Below are 27,002 nucleotides of genomic sequence, written 5' to 3'. Positions count from 1 at the left end.
GAAATGGCAACCCACTGCAGTATTCTTGCCTGGAGAATCCCATGGACAGAGGAGCCTGGTGGGCTACAGTCCGTGGGGTCACGAAGAGTCAGACACGACTGAGCAACTAAACAACAGCAGCAACTTCTGCCTTGGCTGCTGTGATATTAAGTGAGCTAATTAATCTCTTTCTGGCTCTATTTCCTTATCTGTAAAGCAGCGGTAATAATGCTAGCTTCAGGGTAAAGCTTGGTGATGTTAGTGGAAGCACTTTGTGTGACCGTATAAATGAAGGAGATGCTTGTTAATAGATCAGAGATATTTTGTTCCTTTGGCCTGAAGGGAGAGGATGGAGAAGCATCATGGGTGTGTGTGTGCATGCTAAGTCGCTTCAGTCGTATCTGACTCTTTTGCAACCCCATGGACTGTAGCCCACCAGGCTCCTCTGTCCGTGGGATTCTCCAGACAAGAATACTGGGGTAGGTAGCCATTCTCTTTTCCAGGGGATATTCCCAACCTAGGGACTGAATCCGTGTCTCTTGTGTCTCTTGCATTGGAAGATGTGTTCTTTACCACTAGCACCACTTGGGAAGCCCATCCTGAGCATGAAAAGTAAAAGTGAAAGTGTTAATTGCTCAGTTGTGTCCAACTCTTTGCAACCCCATGGACTATAGCCGACCAGGCTCCTCTATCCATGGAATTCTCCAGGCAAGAATACTGGAGTGGGTTGCCATGCCCTCCTACAAGGGATCTTCCCAAACTTGGAGGTAAGTACTGTGATCCCTTCTCTTCTGCAGGTGAGGGAATGGAGGCCTAGAAGAGGTTTAATAACAGAGTCAAGGCCGCACAGCTAGCGAGTAGCTGAGCCAGGGTTAAGACCCAGCCAGCATGACATGATGCCATAAATGGGACTTCAGGGCTGGGCCTGTTTCTGTGTATAGGTGGGGTTCTCATAGAATTCAGGACTTCCTGGGGGAGGAGAGCAAATCCCGCTTTTGGCAGCAACCTGCCCTGAGGTCTTAGTCACATCCAGAAAGGTTCAGTCTGCATTTTCCAGCCTGGTATCAGGCTCTTCTCCCACCTGCCAGCTCCTAGGACTCAGGGCTGCCCTGGAGTGAGAGGCCAGGACTCTGAGATGGCAGCTTTGCTCTCTCAGCCTCTTTCTGTTGCAATCGAGGGTCAGTTTCTGGTGCTTCTGGGACCAGTAACATTTTATTTAACCAAAGACTTCAAGAAATCATTGTTTATAATAACCCAGGATTCCTGAGGCCTCATTCAATTAAATGTAAAGAAATAATGACCATCTTAAGCCAACTTTATTAAAAGAGCACATAATAAACAGTGGATTCTATTAGCATCTTTTGAAATTTGTTTCTGGATTGTGTCAGTTCTACCTAGGGTGCATAAGTATATCGTCTCCTGCTTTTTATCCCTTAACATGATTTCATGTTTGAATTTTCATATATTGGTATAATCTACATGCTCGAGAGTCCCTTAGACAGCAGGGAGATCAAACCAGTCAATTCTAAAGGAAATCAACCCTGAATATTCATTGGAAGGACTGATGCTGAAGCTCCAGTACTTTGACCACCTGATGTAAAGAGCCGACTCATCGGGAAAGACTGTGATGCTGGGAAAGATTGAAGGCAAAAGGAGAAAGGGGCAGCAGAGGATGAGATGTTGATGGGTAGCATCACCGACTCAATGGACATGAATTTGAGCAAACTCTAGGAGATAGTGAAGGACAGAGGAGCCTGGTGTGCTGCAGTCCATGGGGTCACAGAGAGTCAGACATGACTTATCGACTGAACAGCAACGACAGCATCCTTGTCATTTTCAGTAGCGATGTGGCTTTCTGTGGCTTACCCACTGGAACCATTCTTCTCTAGTTAAGCTGAGTGAAGAATAAGGCCAGGTCTGTCTTCCTTCATGAATAGTACCATCATCCATTTTCCAGGTTACTCGCACTGAAGTGTTCTTGTGATCCTGGCTGTCTCACATGGGTTAGATAGACCTTTTGTGGGTTTGGTTTCTGATATGTGTCCCTTTCAGTGTGTGCCTTTTGTGGTTGCTTTGAACTTGGGCAAAGAAGATCAGATAAAATCAGAGAGTGAAGCTAAGTAGTAGTCAGAAAATTTTCTGTTTTAAGTGACAAAAACCCAACTACCCTAAGAAAAATGGAAAAGTAATCTATTGGCTTTCAATAAAATATAGAAGGGGCAAGAATGTATTCCAGGACTCAAGGGCAAATAGGTCTCCCTCTGTTTCTCCTTGTCTCTAGCTTTTGCTTCTCTTGGCAGGCTAGCTGCATGTTATCTTTATTGTGACTCTGAGGCTAGATATGTGGTCCCAGTTTTTCTGGGCTCGCATCCCTGGTGCCTTAATCATCAGGAAGAAAAGAAAGTTCTTCCTTGCTCTATAGGAAAACCTCAGGGCAGGGCTCTGCTTGGCCTAGCTTGTGTTGCTTCCTTATCCTAGATGGCCAGTGTGGCCAGGAAGAGAGACCTGTGTAGTAGGGGCAGCCTGGGTCACCTGTGCACCAGTAGCCCCAGAAGGTGGAGCACCATGGTTGACAGCCTGTAAGAACTACCTGGCCAGAGGAGGAATAGCTCTCCTTAAGGGGAGCGGCTATTCTAGGCAGAAAGAGTAAATATCCATGTATACTTAAAGAATAAGCAGGAGGGAAGGAAGCCAAGTGGATTCTTAATTTCATGAGATAAGTGGCAGCAGCCTCCGAGAGAAGGCAGGAAAGAACGGGGCTCAGGCTGTCCACAGTGAACCCCGGAGGTGTCAGAAAGCAGGCCCATGGGGGGAATCCATTTCTGTCTGTCTCGGTGTCACGTAACATTGAGCCTGCTTAACCATGCCCTGCATCGCTGGAGGGAACCTCGGAAAGCCATTCCAGAAGCACTTGGGTCTATTAAAGCCATTTCCTCTACGTTCCCCTAAATCAGCTCTGAAGCCCATCGTGAGTAATTTGTATTTCTTGGGAATCCTTTTTCCCCTCCATGAAATATTCAAGTGCCCTGCTCATTAGCACGCGGCAGCGCTGGTTGCTGCCCCCAGAAGCATCGTTAGCAGTGGCGGGTCATGGCTGCAAAGCTGCAGAAAGACCTCGTTCTCATTGGTAAGCACCTGGCCCTGCTGTGCTGGCTATAGGGTTTGTGACCATGTGACCTGCCTCTTGGAGTTGTTGTGTATTTGCTGTGAAATATGTCTACTTCATGGGATTGTTCAGAAAGTCAAATGCGACACCCATGACTGGCACAGAGTGGAGGCCCTCAGTAAATATTAGCTTCCTGTCCTCCTCCTGTGATTCTAAGCTAGTAGAAACCCATTGGTTTCTGTGGCAGCAATGTAACAGGTCTAACCTGATAAATGGGACTTTGGCAAAGTTAACAAGATCTTCAGGTGGCTCAGAAGTTAAGAATCTACCTGCAATGCAGGAGACCCAGGTTTGATCCCTGGGTCAGGAAGATCCCCTGGAGAAGAGAATGGCTATCCACTCCAGTGTTCTTGCCTGGAGAATTCCATGGACAGAGGAGCCTGGTGGGCTATGATCCATGGGGTCGCAAAGAGTCGGACATGACTGAGTGAGTAACACTTTCACTTTCAGATGCTAAAGCTATGTATTGGCCAGCATTGGAATGCTTTGGGGTTCTGGGGTGGAATTTACCATAGTATTATTCTAAGCCAGACAGATTGGAGAAAGCGTTTGTGCAAGAGAAGGTGTTTGCAACCTGGACTAAGGAAGAGATTCGTTCGTAACAGGTACCTGTGCTTTCTTGACAGGTCAAAGCAAAGAATTGAGATATGTGTGTGTACTTAGTCATGTCCAACTCTTTTGTGACCCCATAGCCCACCAGGCTCCTCTCTCCGTGGGGATTCTCCAGGCAAGAATACTGGACTTAGTTGCCATTTTCACCTCCAGGGGATCTTCCTGACCCAGGGATTGAACCCATGTCTTTTGGGTTACCTGCATTGGCAAGCATGTTCTTTACCATTAACACCATTTGGGAAGTATACCCAAGTGTGACTGTTCTGTATAGGGATAGGTGTGTTTGTGTGTGTACAAACGTGCATACTTCTAGCCATTTAACTGTGAACCTTCCTGGGCTGTAGCCTGAAGCATTACTTTTTTCCATTGACTGGGTGATAACGTGTGCATATTTAAAGCTGAGACCAGGGAGTGGGCCTGAAGGGTCCATGCAAGCCCAGCTCTGAAGCCTGTACCATTTGTTGTATCCCTAAACTTTTCCTGCATTAGAGTCACCTGGAGGGCTGAGTAAAGTGCAGATTGCTGGCCCCTGCCTTTGGATTTCATATCTATTATATCTGGGGTGGGATCTGGAAAATTTGCATTTCTAACAAACTCCCACTTTTACACTTGGTGCTGTGGGTCTGTGGACTATGCTTTGAGAACTATTGAGCTATAGGAAGTCCACCCTCTCCCGCTGGCCAGGTGTGGATGGTTTGGCTTGTCTGGGTTGACCATGGCACTTCCAGCTTTGCCTCTTTTTCCCTTTGCAGGAGCACATCAGCCCATCAGATAGGGTTGCCAGATCTAATAAAGATACAGGCTACCCAGTTAAACTTGAATGCTGGAGAAACTGGAAAAAAAAAAAAAAGAAACTGGTATAAGTATATCCCAGATATTGCATGGAATGTACTTATACTAAAAAAAAATTATTGTTGATCTGAAATTCAAATTAATTGGACATCCTACATTTAATCTGGCGGCTGTTTAATGAAATCGGGGGTCAAGTGTCTCTCTGCCTCTCCTGCTGCTTTCCTGTGGTTGAATAGGGTACAGCGGCTGATGAAACCAACCCAGAGGTCTGTGTGTTTCAGATAGATCCACCTGCTGCCCTGAGCGCGTTTGGCAGTCTTCGCTCCATCTCACTGAGAGTGGACTTGGCTCGTGTTCACTGATGGTTCTTCTGCTGGCTCTCTGTTTTTTCCCTTTGTCTGTCTGTCTTCTCTTTCTCTTGTGCTTTCTCTTATGCCATCTATCCTATGGGGCCTCTTCAAGGCAAACATCTGGGAAGCAGTGGGGCTAGTCGAGGAAAAGTCTGTTCCTGGAAGTGAGAACGGAGTCCATGAGACTGGGGAACTCACACCATCTGTAGGGACAAGTGGCAGCTGGCCCAAGATCCCCAGCTGGCTTGCCGCGCGTGATGAAAGGATAACATTTGCCTTGGAGACTGTACCTACTGGGACTGGGCTGATTCACCTGTGGTTGGAGCTGAGAGTATCACGGGCTTGGAGGAGATTGAAGCCGCTGGTCTCTAATGCTGGTGGATGGAGCTGGCCGCTTGGACAGGGAGTGAGCTCTGTGGGTCTGGCTGTGTCTTGAGGGACAGAGGGAAGTTGAACAAGCAAAGGCCTCCTGGAGACTTGGACATAGCGTCCTCCTAAATGGTCACTCTGGTTTGCCAAGGATGCTAAGGCTGAAGAAATAGAGTGACAGAAGGCCTAGGGACTGCCTTTCCCTCCACCGTTCCCCTCTGCTCCTCTCTCTACCCTCCCTGTGCTCTGAAGACAGCCATGGGGCTGCTGTGAAGGAAATAGGCCACAGCCTCGGAGGAGCGAGGTGGCCTTTCCTCGTTGGTCACCCTGGATCTGGCCAAGGGCCCCCTGCTGCTCCTGTGTCCTCAGCACAGCATGGACAGCGAAGTGGGGCAGGGAGGCGATTGTTCATCCGGGTCCAGCAGGGCGACTCTGGAGCCAGATGGAGAGATGGTGGGAGCTGTCATCTCTCCTTGATACACTCACCTTGTGTGGGGCCCAGACCCACCACAACAAGGCGAACAGGTATTTCTTCTACATCAAACACAGGAAAAGCTATTTCCTGTTTGCCAGTGGCAGGCACAGTGCTGGGGACAAGATGTCTGGACAAGAGAAAAAAGGTAAGGACGGTGCCTCCTTTCTGTGCCCAGCTCTCTAACAGACCCAACGAGGGAGCTAGGCCGGCATGGCCCACCCTGTTGAATAACTGGGGATGCTGAGCCCAGAGATACGACAGGCCTGCTCAAGGTCATGTGTCGGGCAAGCAGTGGACTGTGTGCGGCCGTGTGACAGCTGTTCCTCCTCTCCCAGCAGCTGGATCTGTCATCCCCTTCTCACTGAGCATCGGAACTCTTTCCCCTTCTGCGTCCTGGCTTCCCTCTTCACTGGATGACCCCCTCTCTCTGGATGACCTTGTCTGTCACTGTGGCATCAATTTCTCATTTTCACATGTTCCTGCTGTCTCTAGCCTGGGGTCTGGTGATATTTTGAGGGGCATCGTGGACGTAAGGCTGCCAAGCACCTCAACTTTCCCATGTCAGTGGTTGGAGACCCACCCTTGCAGAAGGGAGATGAGGCCCATGTGTAGGATGGGGAGGTTGCTCAGGTCTGCTGCAGCAGGCATCATGCTCCTCCAGGACACTGGGCTGGCATTGACCTCTGTGGAGGCCTGGCCCCAGGCCTGGTGGGCACTCAGCCCTGACCCCATCGGCTGGGATGTCCTTTCTGACATTTCACTGACATGTGTGCCATTCCCATCATTGGTCTGTCAGTCACATGGCGGGGCCTCAATACGTATTTGGAAAAAAGATGAGTGGGTATCTACCACTAGTCCAAAGGCATTTGGAGGATATAGATGAAGAAGTCAGTAGAGTCTTCCACTCTGGGAATGTATGTTCCAGTTGCGGGGAGCAGACAGGGCCATATCAGTAAGTCTGTATGCAATTAAGTATGAAATTGCCTTGTCCAGACTGGATATGTAGCTGGAGTACAGAGGTGGGAGAAGTCCACGTGGCTGGTGGGGCAGAAAGGGCTTCAGGCGCAGGACTGACAGTGAGCCCTTGAGGAGATGTAGGAGGGGGTTGGGCTCTCCATGTGATCAAATGGCATTAGCATGGACTTCTGTATTTTGGTTAAGAGATCCTGTTTTTAACTTCTCTTTGGTAGGGAGGAGATGGTAACTAGCATCTCTGCTTGTAATCTCACAGCCCCACGCCCTGCAGGAGTTCAGCCGTGGCTTCCTGCTGCCCAGCTGCAGTGCTCCTTGTTGCTGGGCCTGACCACATCCCCTTGGCTCCTTCTAGAGGGGGACCTTCGGCCACAGCAAACAGTGAAGTCTTTGAAGGTGCTGTGTTAGTGTCCTGTGGCTGCCTTAACAGAGTGCCACAGACTGGGTGGCTTAAAACAGAAACTGAAAAGATATGGGTCTGTCAAACAGGGTGAAGTGAGTCAGAAAAACAAATATGTATTAACAAATACCTGTGGAATCTAGAAAAAATGGTACAGGGGAAGCTGTTTGTGTAGGTTAGAATAGAGATGCCGATGTAGAGAATGGGCTTGTGGACATGGGGAGAGAGGGAGGGGGGGATGAATTGGGAGTGGGAATTGGCATAGATACACTGCCACATGTAAAGTAGACAGTTGGTGGGAAGCTGCTGTGCAGCGCAGAGAGCTCAGCTTGGTGCTCTGTGATGACCTAAAGGGGTGGGTAGGAGAAAGGTCCAGGAGGGAGGGGATATATGTACACATATGACTGATTCACGTTGTTGTACAGCAGAAACTAACACAACACTGCAAAGCAATTGGAATGCAATTGAAAAAACCCAGGAACTGGTTTTTCACAGTTCTGGAGGCCGGAAGTCCAAAATCCAGGTGTTGGCAGTTCTGTGTTCCCTCTGCGAGCTTGAAGGGAGAATCTGTTTGATGCCTTTCTCTCAGCTTCTGGTGTTGCCGGCACTCCTTGGCGTCCCTGGACTTGCAAGGGTGTGTGGATGTTTAGTAGCTTAGTCGTGTTTGGCTCTTTGCATCTCAATGGACTATATAGCCCGCCAAGCTCCTCTCTCCATGGGTTTTCCCAGGGGAGAATACTGGAGTGGGTTGTCCTTTCCTCTGCCAGGGGATCTTCCTGACCCAAGGATCAAACCCGGATCTCCGGCATTGACAGCCAGATTCTTTACCCCTAGCACCACCTGGGAAGCCCGGACTTGCAGGTGCATCAGTCCAAATGCTGCCTGGATCTTCACATACATTCTCACTGTGTGTCTGTATCTCTTCTCTTCTGCTTATAAGGACACCAGACATTGGATTGAGGGCTCACCCTAATTCACTGTGACCTCATCTTGCTATATCTGCCAAAAGCTTATATCTGAATAAGATCAGGTTTACAGGCACCAGGGATGAACATCTGGCTCCTTGTGTGTGTGTTAGTCTCTCAGCCGTGTCTGACTTGTTATGACCCCATGGACTGTAGCCTACCAGGCTTCTCTGTCCATGGGGATTCTCCAGGCAAGAATATTAGAGTGGGTTGCCATGCCTTGCTCCAGGGGATCTTCCCGACTCAGGGATCAAACTCAGGTCTCTCACATTGCAGGCAGATTCTTTACTATCTGAGCCACCAGGGAAGCCACGAGGCTCCTTGGCTGGGCAGAGATCACCTCTCATTGACCTTCATTCATTTGCTGGGCTCACGCAGCAGGATAGATGCCAATCTCACCATTCAAGACCAAGTCTTATTCTGCAGTTGTTGGGAGCTTGGTTGGAAGTGCTGTTTTTCCCTGTTTGGGGGACTGGGTGAGCAGATAGAGGGTGTGATTTATGGGCAGGAGGTAGGGTGGAGACAATGCAAATTTCCTTCTCTTTTCCTGCGGAGGACAAGATATTTTTGCAGAGGAGCGGGATAGGGGTGGGGGGCCTGCCAGAAGGGGCTGCCCTTGTTGTTGGAGTTCTGGGCTGGAGTTCTGGCTCCACTGCTCAGAAGCTCTGGGGTCCTGGGCAAGTTACTCAGCTCCTCTGAGGCTCAGCTTCTTCCTCTGTAAAGGGGGATGGGTGCTAACAACTGCTTGGCATATCTCAGAATTTTTGTGAGGACTTGGTCATAAAAAGTGGATGGGAATGGACCTCTGCTTAAGTCACGTTTTGATTGTGGTCAGTTATACACAACATAAACTTGGCCAGTTTCGCCATATTTGAGTGCACAGCTCAGTGGCATTGGGTGCACTCCCGTTGTTGTGCAGTCACACCACCATCCATCTCCAGAACGTTGTCATCTTCCCCGACTGTGAAAACAGTTTCTATTTATTGGATAAATAAGGAAAATGAGTCCGCAAGAAGCAAGGACTCATCTGGGGTCTTGCAGTGAGTTAGGGGCGGAGCTGAAGCGAGACCCCACCCCCTGGCTCTCAGCTTGGAACTCACCTTCCATCTCCTGCCCCTTGCTGTCTCTGCAGGCTGCAGGAGTTCAGGGACACATGAGGCTTCTTTGGGGTCGAATTGCTCTGGAGAGCTGTTTCTTCTTTCTCCTAGACCCCTTTTCCTGGGACTGTGGTGCCTCCTGGCAAATCAGGATTTTCCCGTGGGAGGACCTAAGTGGACGCCTCCATTGAGGGTGTTCCTTTTAGGCTGTCCTGTTCTGGTCTCTCTCAACTTCTCATTTCTCTCTCTCTCTTCTCCTTCCTGATGTGGACAGAGTTCCAGTGAAGGAGCAGGGGAGCTGAATTGGGGGTGATCTTTGAGGTGGCTTTGTGAGAAACACTGCAGTGTGGACAGAGCATGGGCGGGGTGGCGGATGGTCCTTCCTTCGGCTGCTGTAGCATTCTCATTCACTACCACCTCAGTAGTAGGGAGGCAGGCAGTGGTCCCAGCCCCGGCTGATGGCAACAGCCCTGAGGCCGGGGCACCAGGGCAGGAGGAAGAAGGAATAGAAATACCTGTGCAGGTTAGACTTGGGTGCCCTAGGCCTCCTGTGAACTCCACACAACGGGCTAGGGGCTGGGGACAGGCAGGCTCAGACAGCGGCTGCCTTCGGGCAGCTCATGGTCGTTCTGGGAACACAGAGCTGTGTGCAGGTGGGTACAAAGCAGTTTATCCATGCTGACAGAGAGGAGCAGGTGATGACAGGTTACGTCACCAGGGGAAGAAAATGCTGATTGTGCCTTGCAGGGTTGAGGAGCTAGTGGAGGGACGACCCTGGAGGCTCTGCTCTGATTTGATGTAGAGAAGGGTCAGGAATGCCCGAGGGATGTTTCATCCCAGGGGGACTCTTTTTTTTTTTTTTTTTTAAACCTCCCTGGGAGTTGGTCCCACTGACCCCTAGAAGGATCCTGTGAGGTGGCTGAAAGTGTTAGTTGTTCAGTCGTGTCTGACTCTTAGAGACCCCACCAGGCTCCTCTGCCCATGGGATTCTCCAGGCATGAATACTGGAGTGGGCTGCCATTTCCTTCTCCAGGGGATCTTCCTGACCCAGGAATCAAACCTGGATCTCCTGCATTACAGGCAGATGCTTTACTATCGGAGCCTCCAGGGAAGCCCTGTGGGGTGGCTGGACAGGGGTTATTTATTTATTTTTTTGTATGATTCAGATCTTCGTTGCATGCAGATCCTGAGTTGTGGCGCATGAACTCTCTCTCCCTGTGGCTCGTGGGCGTAGTTGCTCCAAGGCATTGTAAGATCTTAGTGCCTGGGCCAGGGGTCAAACCCACATCCTCTGCATTACAAGGTGGACTCTTAACCACTGATCCCCCAGGGAAGTCCCTGGGCAGGGATTGTAGGGTGGCGGTAACAATGTGTTGAAGGACTTGGGAAAGGTCACCAAGAGTGTGACCAAGCAGGAAGCAGAGCCCGGCCTTCCTGTCTGAGCCCCAGACACTGTCAGCAAACTCACCGGGTTCTCTCTGCATTCCTCCAGGCGAGAGACCTGTTCAGAAGGGGCTTTGCCTAAACTGGGTGACTGGCAGGAGGAGAAGGGGGCATCAGAGGACGAGATGGTTGGATGGCATCACTGACTCCATGGACATGAGTTTGAGCAGATTATGGGAGATAGGGAAAGACTGGGAAGCCTGGCTTCCCAGTGCTGCAGTCGATGGGGTCACAAAGAGCTGGACACGACTGAGTGAGTGAACAAGAACAGAACTGGATGCTCGACGTCCAGGAAGTCCTGAACTCAAGGAGCTCCTAGCCTGAAACCCCTAAAACTTGTTTCCCCGCACCTTCGTCCTCTCTGTCCTTCCTGGCTTCCTCCTGCCCTGGGAGGCTCTGAAGGAGCTGCTGTGCCCTGGAGGAGACGGGAGGTCAGCCAGGTTAACCTGCTTTCTCCATGGTCTTCTCCTGACCCCAGGTCCCGGCTGGCGGACTTCCATGCCAACTGCCGTGCCTCCTACCAGACGCTCACCAGCTGCCCCACCGACAATTACCAGGCGTGTCTGGGCTCCTACGCTGGCATGATCGGTAAGCCACCCCAGCCTGGGATCTCAGTGGCTCCCGGCTGCCCCTGGCCCAGTTAGGGACTGAAGCCCAGTTCCTCTTCTGCCTGGTTTCAGATAAGAGCTGTGATGGGAGCTGGGATTTTATCACAGGGGAGGAGCCCCAAGGATCTTAGGAAGCTCCAAAATAAGAAGGGTGAGGTTCATTGTGTGACATTCTAGGCTCTCCACTGAGCAGTTTACGTGGACTGTCTTATGTAAATCTCAAAACAGAGCTTTCCGAGTGGGAGTTAGGGCTCCACTTTACAGATGGGAAAACTGAGGCTTAGGGAAACTGAGTGACTTGCACATGTTCACCCCGCTGGTCAATGCTGGCCCTGGGATGTAAACCCGGGAGAGAGCCTTAGTCTCCCTGACTGTTGGTGTAGGAGAAAGCCAGGGCCCGTGCTCTAGTTGGGGGTTCCCGAGCATCCCCTCTGCTGCCCTCTATGCCGTGACCCCCCTGCCGACCGTTGTGGTTTGGATTGTGAGCTGTGATGTATATGTGTTTAGGGGTCAGGTAGGGGGGTGGGGTATGGGTCCCAAGCCTCCTCTATGATGTGCCTGGGTTCTGGGGGCCAGGAGGGAAGCCTTACTGTTCGTCTCTCCTCGGCCTCCCTGTCTCCCTGCCCAGGGTTCGATATAACACCCAACTACGTGGACTCCAGCCCCACGGGCATCGTGGTGTCCCCCTGGTGCAGCTGTCGTGGGAGTGGAAACATGGAGGAAGAGTGTGAGAAGTTTCTGAAGGATTTCACAGAGAATCCATGCCTCCGTGAGTCCTCCCGCATCCGCCCCATCAGGAGCCCTCCCGCCCCTCCTGTCCTGGGGGCCCTGGAACTGTGCCGGGTCCTGCCCTCCTTCCCTCTGCGGTGCCTGGTGGTCCCTGTGGGGCTTCTCCAGTAGGGGGGTTAACTACACACACCATGGGTTTTGCACTCCTGGAGATGCTCCCCAGAGCTGTCCGGAGGGCCCTGGAGGCCTCAACCTTTGTCACATTAAGGCTGAAGGTTTCTAGTCTGTTATCGTGACGGTTTCACCAGGTTCCTTTGGGGACTGCCCTGTGATGAGGGTCTCAGCTTCTGTCACTTCTCCCTTTACGGATTGATTTCCCCTGGGAATTGGAGTCTTAAGTCATCAAATTCCTGCTGATCTGAAGGCCAGAGAGAGAAGTCAGCCACAAGCTCTGTCTGCCTGGTCTTTCTAGTCTGACACCCTCGACCACCCGCCCACTGGAAGATCTCCTCCCCCTGTCCTTTCCTCTTTTCTTCCTTCTGTCCATCTGTCCATCCTGCCTTTCTGACAGCACTGGGAGTTTAGAGATGGAAGTCACAGGGCTTGTCATTGAGCAGCTCATCCTCTGAAGGGGGGCCACCATTAGAGCATCATGGCCATCATAGTACAGGGGGCGCTGTGCCAGGGTGGAGGTCTGCAGAGGGTTCTGCTGGAGCACAGGGTGGGGATGCCCAAGACGTCCTGGAGGTAAGGGTCCCTGAAGGCCTCTCGGAAGCTGACCCACACTGGGTGTCGCTGGGCACTGGTCAGCTGAAGTGGCAGCAAGGGCCCGCTGGTCTGCTCTAGGCAGAGGTGGGTTTTGGGAACCTGTGGACCACTTAGCCTTGCCACAGAGCATGAGGGTGCCTGGGGGTTACCTGGACAGGTGGTGAGAGTCCTCCTCATGGAGGGGGGCAGGCAGACTTGAAGGCGTTTGGATCTTAGGGTCCTGCAGGTGGCCGAGGTGGTATGTGGGTTGGTGAAGGGGTGTTGGCAGGTGGTGCCGTGGTCAGATCTGATTTCGGAAGGCTTGCTCTCTGCTTCTCGTGTGGAGGGGGTGAGGGTAGGGATATGGTTCTCACAGGTGACCCAAAACCGAGTCCACTAGAGGATGTAGCAGGTGCCCCGGGAGGAGGACGGTGCCCACTGATCCAGAGCAGTGTTGGGGGTGGGATGGGGAGGAGAGATGGGTGGAGCGACCTCTCAGGGGTCAGCTCGTGGCTGGCAAGAGGGTGGTTAGGGAAGTGTCCTGGGTGACTGAGGTTTCGGCCTTGGGTGACTTAATGGAGAAGAGACGGCAAACCTTCAGTACTGGAAACGTGGGGGGACGCAGTGTCGCAATGGAGGGAGTGGCGCCTGGTCAGGCGGTGACCTGAGGAACTTGAGGTGCCTCTGGGGCTTGGAGGTGGAGCTTCCTGTAGGTCTTGGGTACATGGTTGGGTACTGGGGACACAGTTTTGTCCAAGAGGTCTCATTAGTTAGTCCTGAGTGAATCAGTGTAACTGAGTGAGTGAAGGTGGGTGAGGCCACCTGGGGAGGGGGACTGCATGGGGGGCCTTTGGAATGCAGCGGGGGGCACGGCCTGCAGCACTGAATTCTGCAGAGAAGGCAGCTCTTGCCCTGGGCGCGGCCTGCTCCTCCCCTCCTGGCTCCCCATGCTCCCACGTCTCCTCCTCTGTGGCTCTTCATCCCTTATCCAGTACATCTCCTCCTATTCCAGCTTCCCTTCTGCTCCTTTCTTCTCTGGGTATGAGACTTTGCTAGGTATCTGAAAGGGAGCTTCAGCCAGGTTAGTTCAGACAAGTTCCACCCTGCGCCCAGCTCCGGGGCATCACAGGGAACGGAGCTGTTGGGATACCTTCAGCTGAGGGGCAGAGTGACGGAGGGGCCCCTGATTTCTCTGTGTCTCCCTGCTCTCTTTTCCCACAGGGAATGCCATCCACGCCTTTGGCAATGGTACAGATGCGAACTTGTCCCCTAAAAACCCCCCATTCCAGGCCACACAGGCCCCTCGGATAGACAAAACGCCTTCATTGCCAGATGACCTCAGTGATAGCACCAGCCTGGGGACCAGTGTCATCAGTACCTGCACATCTGTCCAGGTGAGGGGTCATAGCTCGGGCACTGGGGATACGGAGCTGGGGCAGGTGGAGGGCTGAGAGAAGAATCTAGTGTCAGGAGCAGGGTGGGAGGTTACAGGCAGGGGACCAGCGATGCGGCACACAACCTCCTCCCTTTGGGTCAGGACCCCAGAGGCAGAAAGAGCTGGTGGGAGTTAATTTTCCATGATTCATCCACTGGACATCACCTTGCAAGTATCAGACACCTGTTCTGACACAGGATTGTACTACATACCACAGGGGTGCCAGAGAAATGAGATGGTTAACATTCACTTGCCAACTACTGATGACCAGGTACTGTGGACTAGCTAGCAGACTCTACCTATTTCATTGAATTCTCACACAATGAGATGCTGGCATCCTTGTTTTACATACAGGAAGCTAGCCCAGGGGTGTTAGGCCACACCCTCAGGGTCACACAGCTGGTTAGTGGTGGGATAAGATCTCAAACCTACCTCTGACCCCACAACCCATGATGTTCATTTGTTGATCCATCCGTCCGTCCATCCAATGCGTGTGACGCACACATTTTGGTCGAGATCTTATGTGAGATGCTAAGGAGACATTGGTGAGTGAGGCTGACAGAGTCTTGTGTTTTGTGGTCCTTGGTGCTACTGTTGAGGGTCAGACAGTTCAGCAAGCACCAGACATGGGGTGTGGTCAGTGCCGCAAGAGGGGACCACGTGGATGGCACCGGGGAGCCCATCACAGGGCTCCCCACTCAGCCTTTGTCTCTGCTGAGCTTCCCTCGTGCCATCATACCATTTGCTATAGTAGATTCTTTGCCTAGGATGTTGATCTGATTGGAACACCACCCCCCCCCCCACACACACATACACTCTCTCATACACACTTATATATACTTGTGCATACATTCACACCCTAGAAGAAAGAGTTTAAAAGCGGATCTGGTGCAGAATATCAGGGGAAGCAGAGGAGGGAGGGAATAGCGAGGGCATGGATGGTGGGGCATAAGGGATGTGTCATGCAGGAGCTGGGGCTGGAATTCCCAAGGAGGAGTGGGGTCTGGAGTCCAGTCAATAGGGCTCAGTGTGGGCATGGCTGTGGGGGCAGCAAGAACAAGCCTGGCTGTGTAGGGCAATGAAGATGCAGTCTGAGTTGGGTGGGCTGGTGGGATCACCAGTAGGCACGCTCTATGAAGTTTCATTCTTGCAAGATGAGTAAGAAGTCCTGGAGAGCTGGCTGCAGCCATGTGACTGTAGTTGACATGTTGTACTGTGTACTTGAAATTTGCTAAGACTTTAGATGTGTTCACCTTAGGTGTGCTCAGCACAAAAAAAGAAATCAAACAAACAAACATTAGAAGGTAACGGTAGAGGTGTGAAGTGATGGATGTGTTGATTGACTCATGGTGAATACTTCACAGTACTTATGTGTATTGGATTGTGCACCTTAAATATATACAACATTTTTTGGCTATGCCTCGAGCATTGTGAGATCTTAATTCCCTGACTAGGGATTGAACCTGGGCCTCCTGCAGTGGAAGTGCAGACTCCTAACCGCTGGACCATCAGGGAATTTCCAAATACATGCAATTTTTGTTGGTCTATATAACCTCAGTAGTGCTTCCCTAGTGGCTCAGTGATAAAGAATCTGCCTGCAATGCAGGAGCCTCAGGTTTGATCCCTGGGTTGGAAAGATCCCCTGGAGGAAGAAATGGCAACCCATTCCAGTATTCTTGCCTGGGAAATCCCATAGACAGAGGAGCCTGGTGGGCTGTAGTCCATAGGGTTGCAAAGAGTTGGACACGACTGAGTGACTAACACTAACACTAACCTCAGTACCGCCAGAGATAAAGAGCAGCGGGCTTTCAGAGTCCTGAGATGAGACCTGAGCAGGGACGGGGCCCGGCAGAGGCATCCAGGCCCCTTGGGCATCCCCTGCTGGTGCCCATCCTGGTTGGGAAGCCCATTCCCTCTTCCCTTCCTCGTGGACACCCGACCTCCAAGTGCCCTCAGGCCTGTCCAGCGTGGCCCCTCCACGCCCTGCTCCCCTCCACTAGGCCACCCCTCCTGATTGGGGCTGCAGTGTGCATGTCACCCTTGGGCAGCTCCTAATTACACTGAATATGCTTCAGTGGCTGCCGGCGGGGCTCAGGGGCCGCTCCACAGACAGTCACCAGCTCAATTTCATGCTAGAGCAACGGGCAACTTGGCTGGTGGGGCTGTGCCACGTCAGGTGACCAGGCTCTGGTCTGGTCCCCAGGTCCCTCTGGGCACTGCCAGCCTTCCTCCCCTGCCCCTCGGGGCTGGCTAACCCAGGAGATGCCCACTCAGGGGGCCGTGGACCCTCCTTAAGCCTCTCAGAGAGTCGCCGCGGGCATGGAAAAGTTCAAAGCTGGGGTCTCATGTCTGCCGCAGTCCTCTACACGCCTGGTGACTCCGTCTCCGTGTTCTACCCCTGTTTCCCTCCAGTGCTTTGCTGAACTGTTGCCTGGTTTCTTTCAGCCCCAGCTTGGGGCTGCAGGCTCACTGTCTGGGGTCTCATCTTACACTCGGTTTGATTACAGGGCGGTTAATGCATGATCTCTATGGAAGACAATGTGTATGAGGAACCTTACCTATATGTTAGGTGTTTTGAATCCCAGAGTGGGGGGAGCTTTCTGGCTTGGGGGATCCTCCAGGCCTGTCCCCTGTAGACCCCCTTAGGTCTATTGACTAAGTCACTCTGGGCAGGACAGCACGGGGGGCCTTCCTAGGAGAGGGACCCATCCATCACCATCTCTGCACCCCCATTTCTTCTCTCAGAAATGGAAAGGGAAGTGCTTTTGTTTTTGTTTTTAAAGTTTTTTGGCATGCGGGATCTTAGTTGCCCTACCAAGGACTGAACTCACATCCACTGCAGTGGAAGTGTGGAGTCTTAACCACTGGACTGCCAGGGAGTCCCTCTGATTCTGTTCTAGTCTTTTAAAGACTACCGTTACTACTGCTGGAAGTGCCAAGGGAATAAGGCTGCATCTCTGCCCTCGGCTTGGCTGGAGGCTGGTGTGGGTGGCCTGTCCTTCCTCAGCTCTCCCAGCTTGGAGGGGCCCTGTGGTGGCCCTTGGGAATGACCGCAACCCATGGCGACAGAAGGGAGTCTCTGAGGGCAGAGATGGGGAGCTGAGCCGGGGAGGGAGGGGGAGGAAAGCTGTGCATCCCAGACACCCCTGGAAAGAGAGGCGAGGTTATTTAACTGTCCTCCTCCTCCTCCACAGGTAGATCCTGGAGGAAGCCTTAGGGACCCTCTTCACTGACTCAGACATGGCAGCCAGCTGGTGACCCTGCATGAGTGATTGGATGTCAGGGGTGAAGCACTCTCAGAGCTGCTTCCCAAACCTCAAAGGGTGGAAGCCCAGTGAGGACGGTGGCTTGTCCCAGCCTCTGCCTTCCGGACAGTTCTCTCTGCCTGCATTGTGCTGTTACCTTCTCTGTATCTGCTCCCCCAGAGGACTTTCCCACAGTGGGGGCGGGGTCTGGGGACAGAGGAACTCTTGTCCCCATGGAGGGGGTCTTGGTACCAGAGAGGAGCCGGCAGCCGGGCAGACCCCGAGCTGGCCCTCTGTCTGGGGTCCTCGATGCTGTCTAGAGGCTGGCTCTTGTATGTTTCCACTCCTGGCTGTCGTCCGCTCTCCGGGTGGCCCTGCTGGCCTGGTGCTTTCTGGAGCTTGGAGAGAGTGCAGCAGGATCTGCAGAATGGTATCTCCTTCTGTCCCTGTTCTCTCTCTCTCTCTCTCACACATCCCCAGTGTGAATTCCATCTCCTACCCAATGGTCCCTAGAGCGGAGAATCCATAGGAGGCTGTTCTACCTTGTACCCTCATCCAGGGTCCTTTGTTTCTGAAGCTCATGGTGCACCCCCTGGGGTAGGCCCCAGGTCCAGGCTGAGCAAGATGCTGGCCCTTGAACTTGTCAGTCCCTCTGAGTAGAGGGTGTCTCCCTCCCCTCTCTTCAGCTCTCTGCCTTTGAATCCTCCTTGGATGCTGTCCCTTGGGTGGCCTCCTGACTGAACTCTGGCCAAGCTGTCTTCTCCTTGCTTAGGCTCCTGTTTGAGACCCTCTGGCCCCCATCAGGATGTGTTCTGCTCCCTCAACCAGACGAGCATCCCTGGAGGACAGGAGCTGCATGGCCCCTTTTGTTGTTGTTGTTGAGTCACTAAGTCGTGTCCAACTCTGCAACCCCAGGGACTGCAGCTCTCCAGGTCTCCCTGTCCTTCACCATCTCCCGGAGCTTGCTCAAACTCATGTCCATTGAATTGATGATGCCATCCAACAATCTCATCCTCTGTCACCCTCCTTCTCCTCCTGCCCTCAATCTTTCCCAGCATCAGTCTTTTCCAGTAAGTCAGCTCTTCATACCAGGTAGCCAAAGTATTGGAGCTTCAGCTTCTGCATCAGTCCTTTGAATGAATATTCAGGGTTGATTTCCTTTAGGATTGACTGGTTTCATCTCCTTGCTGTCCAAGGGACTCTCAAGAGTCTTCTCCAACACCACAGTTTGAAAGCATCAATTCTTCGATGCTCAGTCTTCTTTATGATCCAACTCTCACATCCACAAATGACTACTGGAAAAATCGCCCCCTTGGTAGCCCTTATAACCAAGTGCCTAGCACCTGGCATCAAGTGGATGCCCCACACAGGCTGACAAGAAGAGCCCAGGGTCCTGGTCATTGGGTTTATGGGGACTTGCTGCTCTCTGTTCTAGAAAATGGTCTGTTTTGTTGCAGGCAAGTCTATTCGGCTTCGCTCCCTCTCATTGATGCCTTCTGTGTGCCATGAGGTATGAAGGTGAAGTCTTTCTGTCAAGGAAGCAGGAGGATTGGGTAGAAGGCTGTCCTGTCATGTGATGGAGCTGCACCAGGGTGGCACAGTGTGGGCGGGGCACACTGGCAGTGGGTTCCCGCTTTGCCTGGACTTGGTTTGTTTCTAGTGTCCTTGGCATTCCCTGTGGGTGGCTCTGGGCCAGTTTGCAGAGCCCCATCAGGTCACCTGGAGTCTCATCTTCCCCAGGGCTGCAGGACCTTAGTAACGGAATTTCTCCTTTGCATTCCTTGTCTCTATCAGCCAGTTTCTGCTCTCACTCTTGCTACTGCCCGTGAAATTTGGGGGAATTAAAAATGAGTTTGATGGGCTTGCCAAGAGTCCCACCTCCATCTCCCCCTCCTCCTCCCTATTCTCTGGATGGGTCTCTTACTGGGCACACAGGCCTATGGCCATGGGCCATAGGCCCATGAGCATGGCCCCAGAGGCCCATCAGTGCCTGTTATGTATATATTTCTCCCATCCAAGTACTAACCAGGCCCAACCCTGCTTAGCTTCTGAGATCAGACAAGATCAGGCACATTCAGGATGGTATGGCTGTAGACAGTATATTTCTTATTTACAGACTTGGCCCAATTCAAAGCTTTGAGAGGCTAATGTATTTCTTCTTTTCATCTCTTTCTTGTAGTCACTCATTTATCGAACATAAATTCACTGCATGTCACTCTGTTGCAGACACTGAGGCTGACCAGCATGTGAGGCCTGTGCCTTGGTCCTCATACTGGTGGGAGGGTCAGAATGCATGCTGGCTCAGAGAATTATGGGGCAGGAAGTGATGGGCACACCAAGGGACAGATAAGGCGTTATGGGATCCAGAAGAGGAAGCTGCTTTGGAAGCACAGGATTCATGGAGCAGGCGGACCTTGCCCCTGGGCCAGGAGGAATAGGGAGAATTGATGGATGACGTAGGGATGCAGACACATGGCATGGGGAGGAGTGGGAGAGGAGGGAGCCAAGGCAGGGAGTCAGGACAGTGCAGAGCAGCTGAGGAGGGGCTCTGCTGCCGAATCTGGCCTGCTGCCTGCTTGGATAAATCAGGTTTTACAGAACATGGCCCCACCCAGTTGTCACATATGGTCCATATGCTGTAGGCAGAGGTGTGTTGGGATGGACGTGATGGCCAGCATAGCCTAAAATCGTAATTCTTTGACCCTTTGTAGAAACATCTCCCCCTGATCTTTGAAAGAGAAAGTGAAAGTGAAAGTGAAAGTCGCTCAGTCATGTCTGACTCTTTGCAACCCCATGGACTATATGATCCATGGAATTCTCCAGGTCAGAATACTAGAGTGGGTAGCCTTTCCCTTCTCCAGGGGATCTTCCCAACCTAGGGATCGAACCCAGGTCTCCTGCATTGCAGGCAGATTCTTTACCAGCTGAGCTGTCAGGGAAGCCCCCTGACCTAAAGGAACACAGATCATGAGTTTGTGAGAACACAGAGTTCTGATATGGGAAGGAGGGGGTGGCGAGTCAAACCTGATTTGCAGGATGAAGTGGTGACTGTGAAGAGGTTGCTGAAAGCTTTTGAACTGGGATGTCGTGATGCGAAGTGTGATTTGAGAAGATAATCTGACAGCAGGTGGAGATTGATTGTCAGGCGAAGGAGAGTGGGGAACTGTTAGCAGATCTTTGCAACAGTCAGTGATAGTCGATAGTCATCAGTAAGAAAGGAGGGCTCACATTAGGGAGGTGGCGGGGAGGGGAGGATGAGGAGTTCCTGGGCATGTGTAGGGGGAGGCACTGAGGCCAGGGGCACTGAGATTGGAGGCAGGGGTTGGGGTGGGGAGGGGGGAGGCAGAAACAGAAGCAGGAGACAGGATTGGCCAGTTCCAGCCAGAAGTTTTCTCATAGAGGTGGTGGTGGTGGTGGTGTTAACTGCTCAGATCCCATGGACTGTAGCCTGCCAGGCTCCTCTGTCCATGGAATTCTCTAGGCAAGAATGATGGGGTGGGTAGCCATGCCCTCCTCTGGGGGATCTTCCTGACCCAGGAATCAAACCCCAGTCTCCTGCATTGCAGGTGGATTCTTTGCCATCTGAGCCACCAGGGAAGCCCTTCCCATAGAGACAACACTATATTTGGTCCCTGGCACCTGGGCCGGACCCACAAGGCCCTGGGACTGCCAGATGCAGCTTTGGGAGTGTGGACAGAGGTGGCCAGAAAGATGAGGAAGGTGATAATTTCCTTCCAACTTCCTGGGCCAAGGGCCTCTGTGGGAGAAATTTCTAGAAGGATGAATCTTATCTCTGCTGCCATCCTCCTCCCTCCCTGTTGCTAAGATAATCGGCTGAGATGGACATCAAAGGTGGCCTTGGTGGGGTGTGGCCTCAGAGGACAGCCTGCAGCATGGTGGGGTGGGGGAGGGGAGGACACAGCCTCTCCCCCCCGCCTTAGCTGAAGTGGTATGGAGTTGACTGTGTGGGTGTTTATTTCTCTCATCAGGATGTGAACAGGGCTGTGACTCATTCATCTTTGGAACCTCCTGTGGGGAGCAGTGGGAGAGTTAATGATGAGGGGGGTGGTGAATTTGAGCCTAAGCCTTGTCCATTGGGTAGTGGAGCCTCTATCTCTACACGGCCTCCATCCGCCACTGGCAGAAAAGGTCGGCTGACCAGGAAAACACCTGCACTGTCCTGTGTGCCTCGGACTGATGTCTTGGGCTTGCCCCCGGGGGAGGCTACTGCAACCTTCACTCCTTCACTATCTGCTCTGGGTTTTCTGGAAGTCAGGTGGCAGGGTGGGATCTCCATGGGGCTGGGGCTTCTCCCTGGCTTTGCTTCCAGGGCTGGGGTAGCCACAGTCCACCAGCTAAACCCAGTCTCACCCTGAAGCCCCAGTCCTGGGAGTGTGCTGGATACAGGCTCCGCTTGGCTCTGAGTCATGCTTGGGAGTTAAGGGGCCTTTAAACTTGTCTATGCAGAGGGAGTGGCAGCCCACTCCAGTGTTCCTGCTGGGAAAGTCCTAGGAACAGAGGAGCCTGGCAGGGTACAGCCCATGGGTCACACAGAGTTGGACACCACTGGGTGACTGAGCACACACGTGCACGTACTTGGCTTTGCTGTGCTGCATGCGTGGTCTCATGCATCTTCACGGTGGGTCAGGGAGGTTTGCTTGAGTGTAGATCACTCTCTTATAGATGAGGAAGCTGAGGTGCCAGGAGATGAAGGGATTCGCCTGGGGTCAGTGGCTCAACCGACTGGAAGCTTGGGCTGTGGTCTCTGGGGCCCTTCCTTCCTTGGATAGCAGGGCTCATCCATAGCAGGGACACCAAGGTTTAGGGCCCTGCAGTCTAAAAAGGAAAGGCTGGGATGGGTCTCTGAGGACAGCATCCATCAGCTGGATTTTGCAGCACTTGAAGGCAGTTCTTGAGGACAGCCAGAGGAAGCCCAGTGTGTCACTGGACCTCTCAGCACACGTTCACTGTGGGCCAAGTCAACCCTGAAGCCTGCCTGGCAGAAATGCCATTGGCTTGGAAGGGCTTGGGCAAGTTCTGTGGGTGATGGATCCCAGGTGGGTCACTGATAGAGCCTGAGGAGGGTCCTGTCCTAATCTTTATGGAGCCAGTCCTTTCCCCACCAAGTCCCTGTGGCCCCACCAGAGACCACACACTGGGCGGGAGACCACACGCTGGGTCGGAGTCCTTTGGCCCTGGCCCTAGGAGATGGCATCCCTTTCTCACAATAATATGGGTCTGAGGAGGGGGTGAAGGGCCCTCTCCTATTCCTTCCCCTTCTCCTCTTTTTCGTCCTCCTCTGCCCCCCACCGCCCCCCATCAGCTCCCTCTTCCCCCTTCTACTCTCTCCCTCCCTCTCTGCTTCCTTCCTCCCCTTCTTCCTTGCCCCATCCTCGCATCTCCTTGGACTCACTGTGGTTGGAGCTGACTTGGTCCGGGGCAGTGGAATCCAGTCCCTGGATCCTGTAGAGCCTTTGAGCAGACACCCTTCTGCAGAGTCCCTGGTTGGTGGCTTGGCCAGGCTAGACCTTGGCACTTGCTGCTCCTGGTGCTGTGGTCTTAACTTCCTGGGTCTTGTCCCTGGTTCCACCTCGTCTGTGCTCATTGTCACCATGATCACATCTCCTCCATGAGCAGTGACTCTGCTCTTGGCTAGGGCCTCTGTGTGACAGCTGGGGCCTTGTTTAGCTGACCAGATGCCCTGGGTGGAAGATTGCCTGTAATGTTTAAGGTATAATTAATACTTCTGGCCAGAAGCAGTGATTTAGGCATTTCTTGAGCTTTCCAGTTGCTTCTGGTGGCCAGAGCCAATGGCCACGATAGAATCATCATACCCGCCAGCTGGTTCCCATGGATCACTATTACGATAATGGTAACAAAGGGCTGATTTCATGCACACCCTCTGGTTCTCATTCCTCACCTGGACCACAGAGCTCCCAGGTGCCACACATCTGTTTCAGAGGAATGGCTAACACCTGATACCATCGCCAGATGTCTGCCTAACCGGCCCCAGTGGCAGACATCACTAATCAATCACAGCTGTCTTCCCATGAGCCCAGTGAGGACTCATGATCTTTCTGGAGCTGGCACTCAGGTGTCAGTTCTGATCTGCAGCATTCATTCATTCGTTCACAGACTTGTTAATGGATGACAGTTAACAAATGTTAACTGAGTACAGTAAGTCCCCTACATACGAACCTTCAGGTATCAAACTTTCAAAAATGTGAATGTGTGTTCATATGTCCAGTCATGTAAGGTGTCAGTGAAACTGCAGTTTGCTCTCCATCTCCTATTGCTGCCGACCCTTCATTTCTGCCATCTCCCATCTCCTCACCCTTCGGCAGGCAGTAACTCTTCTTGCCTGTTCACTCAGTCCCTGCCCCTGTGTGCCAGCTCTTGCACTATATTACTGTACTTTTCAAGGTGCTGAACTGTGAGATTAAAAATGTTTATTTTTTTGTGTTTGCTTGTTTTTATGTATTATTTGTATGAAAAGTATAAACCTAGTACAGTACAGTACTGCATGGCTGACTCATTGGAAAAGACCCTAATGCTGGGAAAGATGGAAGGCAAAAGCAGAAGGGGACATCGGAGGATGAGATGGTTAGATAGCGTCACTGACTCAATGGACATGAATCTAAGAAAACTCTGGGAGACAGTGAAGGACAGAGGAGTCTGTGTGCTACAGTCCATGGGATCGCAAAGAGTCAGACGCAACTTCGCAACTGAGGAATAACAATAACCATATAGCTGAGTTAGTTGGGTACCTAGGCAAACATTGTTGGACTTAATGAACAAATTGGACTTAGAAATGGGTTCCCAGAATGGAACTTGTTTGTATGTAGGGTACTTACTGTGTAACGTATATTGAGCTGCTGTTATGCAAGGACAAATAGTATGGTCCTTGCCTCGTCAAGTGGAGCTCTGAATGTGGTAGTCAAACCTGGGAGCACCTTATCACTCTATGATGCTGTCAGTTGGAGGGCAGAGTTAGAATTCTCTTCTTCAGGAGCCCAGAGGAGACAGGACTTAATCACTGCAGGTATCAGAGGAGGGCACAGGTCCTTGTGTTGCCAGTGCTCTCTGTGTGTACCCTGCGATGCCAGCAGTGGATGGCATGGCTGCTAAATGTGGGATCCCATCTGAATCTGGGGACAAAGCCTGGCCAGAGACCCAGCCATGTGACCCACCCTTACTAGTGCCTTCTCTCCCGCAGGAGCAGGGGCTGAAGGCCAATAACTCCAAAGAGTTAAGCATGTGCTTCACAGAGGTGAGTGAGGGGCAGAGTGGGGGTGGGTGCAGGGGCTGAGCGGGGAGGGGGGTTGTTTTCTAGGCGAGGCTTGGACTTGGAGCCCCCAGATTCCATAACACAGGCTGGGCTAGCTCAGCTTCCAGGCTGCCTGAACCGGGGTGGGCGCTCACTCCGTAGGGGGCGAGGATGGGTGGGTGTAGAAGTTACAGCCAGGGCCTTTCCTTGTCTCTTGGGGGAGATGCTCAGGCTGCTCTGAGGCAAGATCCTGGCAAGCCCTCCTGACTCTATAGACATGTGCACCCAGCAGCCTGCTCTGTGCTGGTTCTGGGACACTCCACAGAGGTGGAGAGATGGAAAAGGACCTGGGCCCTTCCTTGAGGGAGACCCAGCACAGGACTATATCTATGTGCGTGCTAAGTTGCTTCACTCGTGTCCGCCTTTTGGCAACCCCGTGGACTGTAACCCGCTTGGTTCCTCTGTCCATGGGATTCTCCAGGCAAGAATACTGGAGTGGGTTGCCATTTCCTTCCCATGCAGGGTCTCCTGTGGGGACCCTAACCCTAACCCTTCTCCAGGGGATCTTCCCCATCCAGGTATTGAACCTGAGTCTCCCTCATTGCAGACAGATTCTTTACTATCTGAGCCACCAGGGAAGCCCAGCCCTACTGACTCATTTGTCTTTTTCTCTGTTTCTCTCTCTCTCCTGTTTGGCTGCAGCTCACAACCAATATCATCCCAGGGAGTAAAAGGGTGATCAAACCTAACTCAGGCCCCTGCAGAGCCAGACCGTCGGCTGCCTTGACTGCTGCATCCTTCCTGATGCTGAAGCTGGCCTTGTAGGCTCTGGGGATCCCATCGGGAGACTTCTGAAAGCTACACGGATGAGAACACCCGCCTGACAAAATGGAAACACACACAGACACACACACACACACTTTGCAAAAAAAAAAAAAGCTGTTTTTTCCCACTTTGTCTCTGAACCTGTCTCCTCCCAGGTTTCTTCTTTGGAGAAGTTTTTCTAAACCAAACAGACAAGCAGGCGGGCAGCCTGAGAGCTGGCCCAGAGGCCCCCTGGCTGGGGAAACCCCGCGTCGAGGAGGGCACACGGCAGGTCTAGAGATACCCTTCACTTTTCTCTGGGGGTTTTCCTCTCTGGGCCCTGCTGACATGGGACCAGACGACACCCCTGCTACCCAGGGGCATGGGCGGGGCCAGGATGGCTGCTGTTCTTCTGAAGCTCCCCAGTAAGGGGGCCTGCTGGGGACTGGCGGGGGCGCCAGGCAGCAGGGCAGCAAGGCTGGCCCCTGGGGGTCCAGTTGGGCACCGTCAGCACCTCCACTTGGCTTCCAGGATGGAGTTTATTTCGCCTCCCTTCTCTGAGGGCTGGATCTGGCCTGTGGATGGGTGTGGTGCTCTCCCCTTGATCCCCACTGTAGCATGGGGGGGAGGGCTGGGCAGCTCCGGGGGGCTTGTGGAGCCCAACCTGCCTGGGAGACCCCGCTGGGGGTTGGGAGCAAACCTTGGGAACCACCTCAAGGCGGCTTCTTCCTCCTTGGTGGCAAAGAACCTCCTTTGAAATCAAAGAGAAATGATTCCTTGTCCACCCCCTTGGTTTCTTGTGGGTCCCTTTGGTGGGTCTCCCTTTGGAGGGAGGGGCCAGGCGCTGAGACTGAGGAGACCACCGTGGGCCGTCTCTGGTCTCCGCGACTCCCTCCATCACTCTCCTCCCTGCCTCACTTGCCCACCTTCTCTCCTCATTTCTGAGACATATGCCCAATGCCCACTGTGTGTACATAACACGGCTCCTTTCTCAACATATATGTATATACACATCCGTATACATATATCGTGTGGTTCCCTCTCCTTTCCTTTTTTTAAGAACCTATGGAAATAATACCCTAACAGATGAGCGAAAATGTATTATTGTAAAATTTATTTTTTTTAATAATGTTGTCTATATGGGGGAAGAAAAGGAGGTGGGCTCCCTGTGTTTCTGCCCCAGTCGGGCTGAAGGGGTCGTGGAAGGGAGTTCCTGATTGGTATCACGCGTAGCCGAGGCTCCAATAAACGTACTAGGAAGCAATCTGCCTCCTGCTTCACTCTGGGTGTGCTGCCTCCCCTGGTTTGCCCTTGGCCCGGTGCCAGCGTCTCCGTTGCTTTCCTGGGGAGCCCTGGGAGAATGTGTGTGTCCACGTGTATACACGTGTGTCTGTCCATTGTGTGTCCTCGGGCCAGGTACTGGGGCTCTGCATGGAGACGATTTTACATTCCCTGGGTCTGAGTTCCTGGTTGTGCTGAGCCTACCAGTTCGTTCACCTGTCATCTCCTCCCTCTTGTCCCAAACAGGCCAATGCCTCCTGGCCCCA

The 27,002-nt window shown here is 52.5% G+C and overlaps 1 protein-coding gene and 1 non-coding gene across 2 annotated transcripts in view; one reads left to right on the top strand and one right to left on the bottom strand.

Annotated features, from left to right (window-relative positions):
- GFRA2 (GDNF family receptor alpha 2) overlaps positions 1-25,476 on the top strand; it is a 101,159-nt gene extending 75,683 nt beyond the window's left edge. The window contains exons 5-9 of the mRNA XM_068974226.1: positions 11,099-11,208; positions 11,857-11,997; positions 13,926-14,098; positions 24,601-24,654; positions 25,354-25,476. Coding sequence (XP_068830327.1) covers positions 11,099-11,208; positions 11,857-11,997; positions 13,926-14,098; positions 24,601-24,654; positions 25,354-25,476 — 601 coding nt within the window. The remainder of the gene's footprint in view (positions 1-11,098; positions 11,209-11,856; positions 11,998-13,925; positions 14,099-24,600; positions 24,655-25,353) is intronic.
- TRNAG-UCC (transfer RNA glycine (anticodon UCC)) lies at positions 15,582-15,654 on the bottom strand. The gene has a single exon. It is a non-coding gene; the product is annotated as a tRNA-Gly (tRNA).
- Positions 25,477-27,002: the final 1,526 nt, after the last annotated feature.

The sequence above is a fragment of the Capricornis sumatraensis genome, chromosome 6 (assembly GCF_032405125.1).
Source record: "Capricornis sumatraensis isolate serow.1 chromosome 6, serow.2, whole genome shotgun sequence".
In the NCBI taxonomy this organism is placed as follows: domain Eukaryota; kingdom Metazoa; phylum Chordata; class Mammalia; order Artiodactyla; family Bovidae; genus Capricornis; species Capricornis sumatraensis.
The sequence above is the reverse complement of the archived record's forward strand: the minus strand, read 5'-3'. Positions and strand labels throughout refer to the sequence as shown.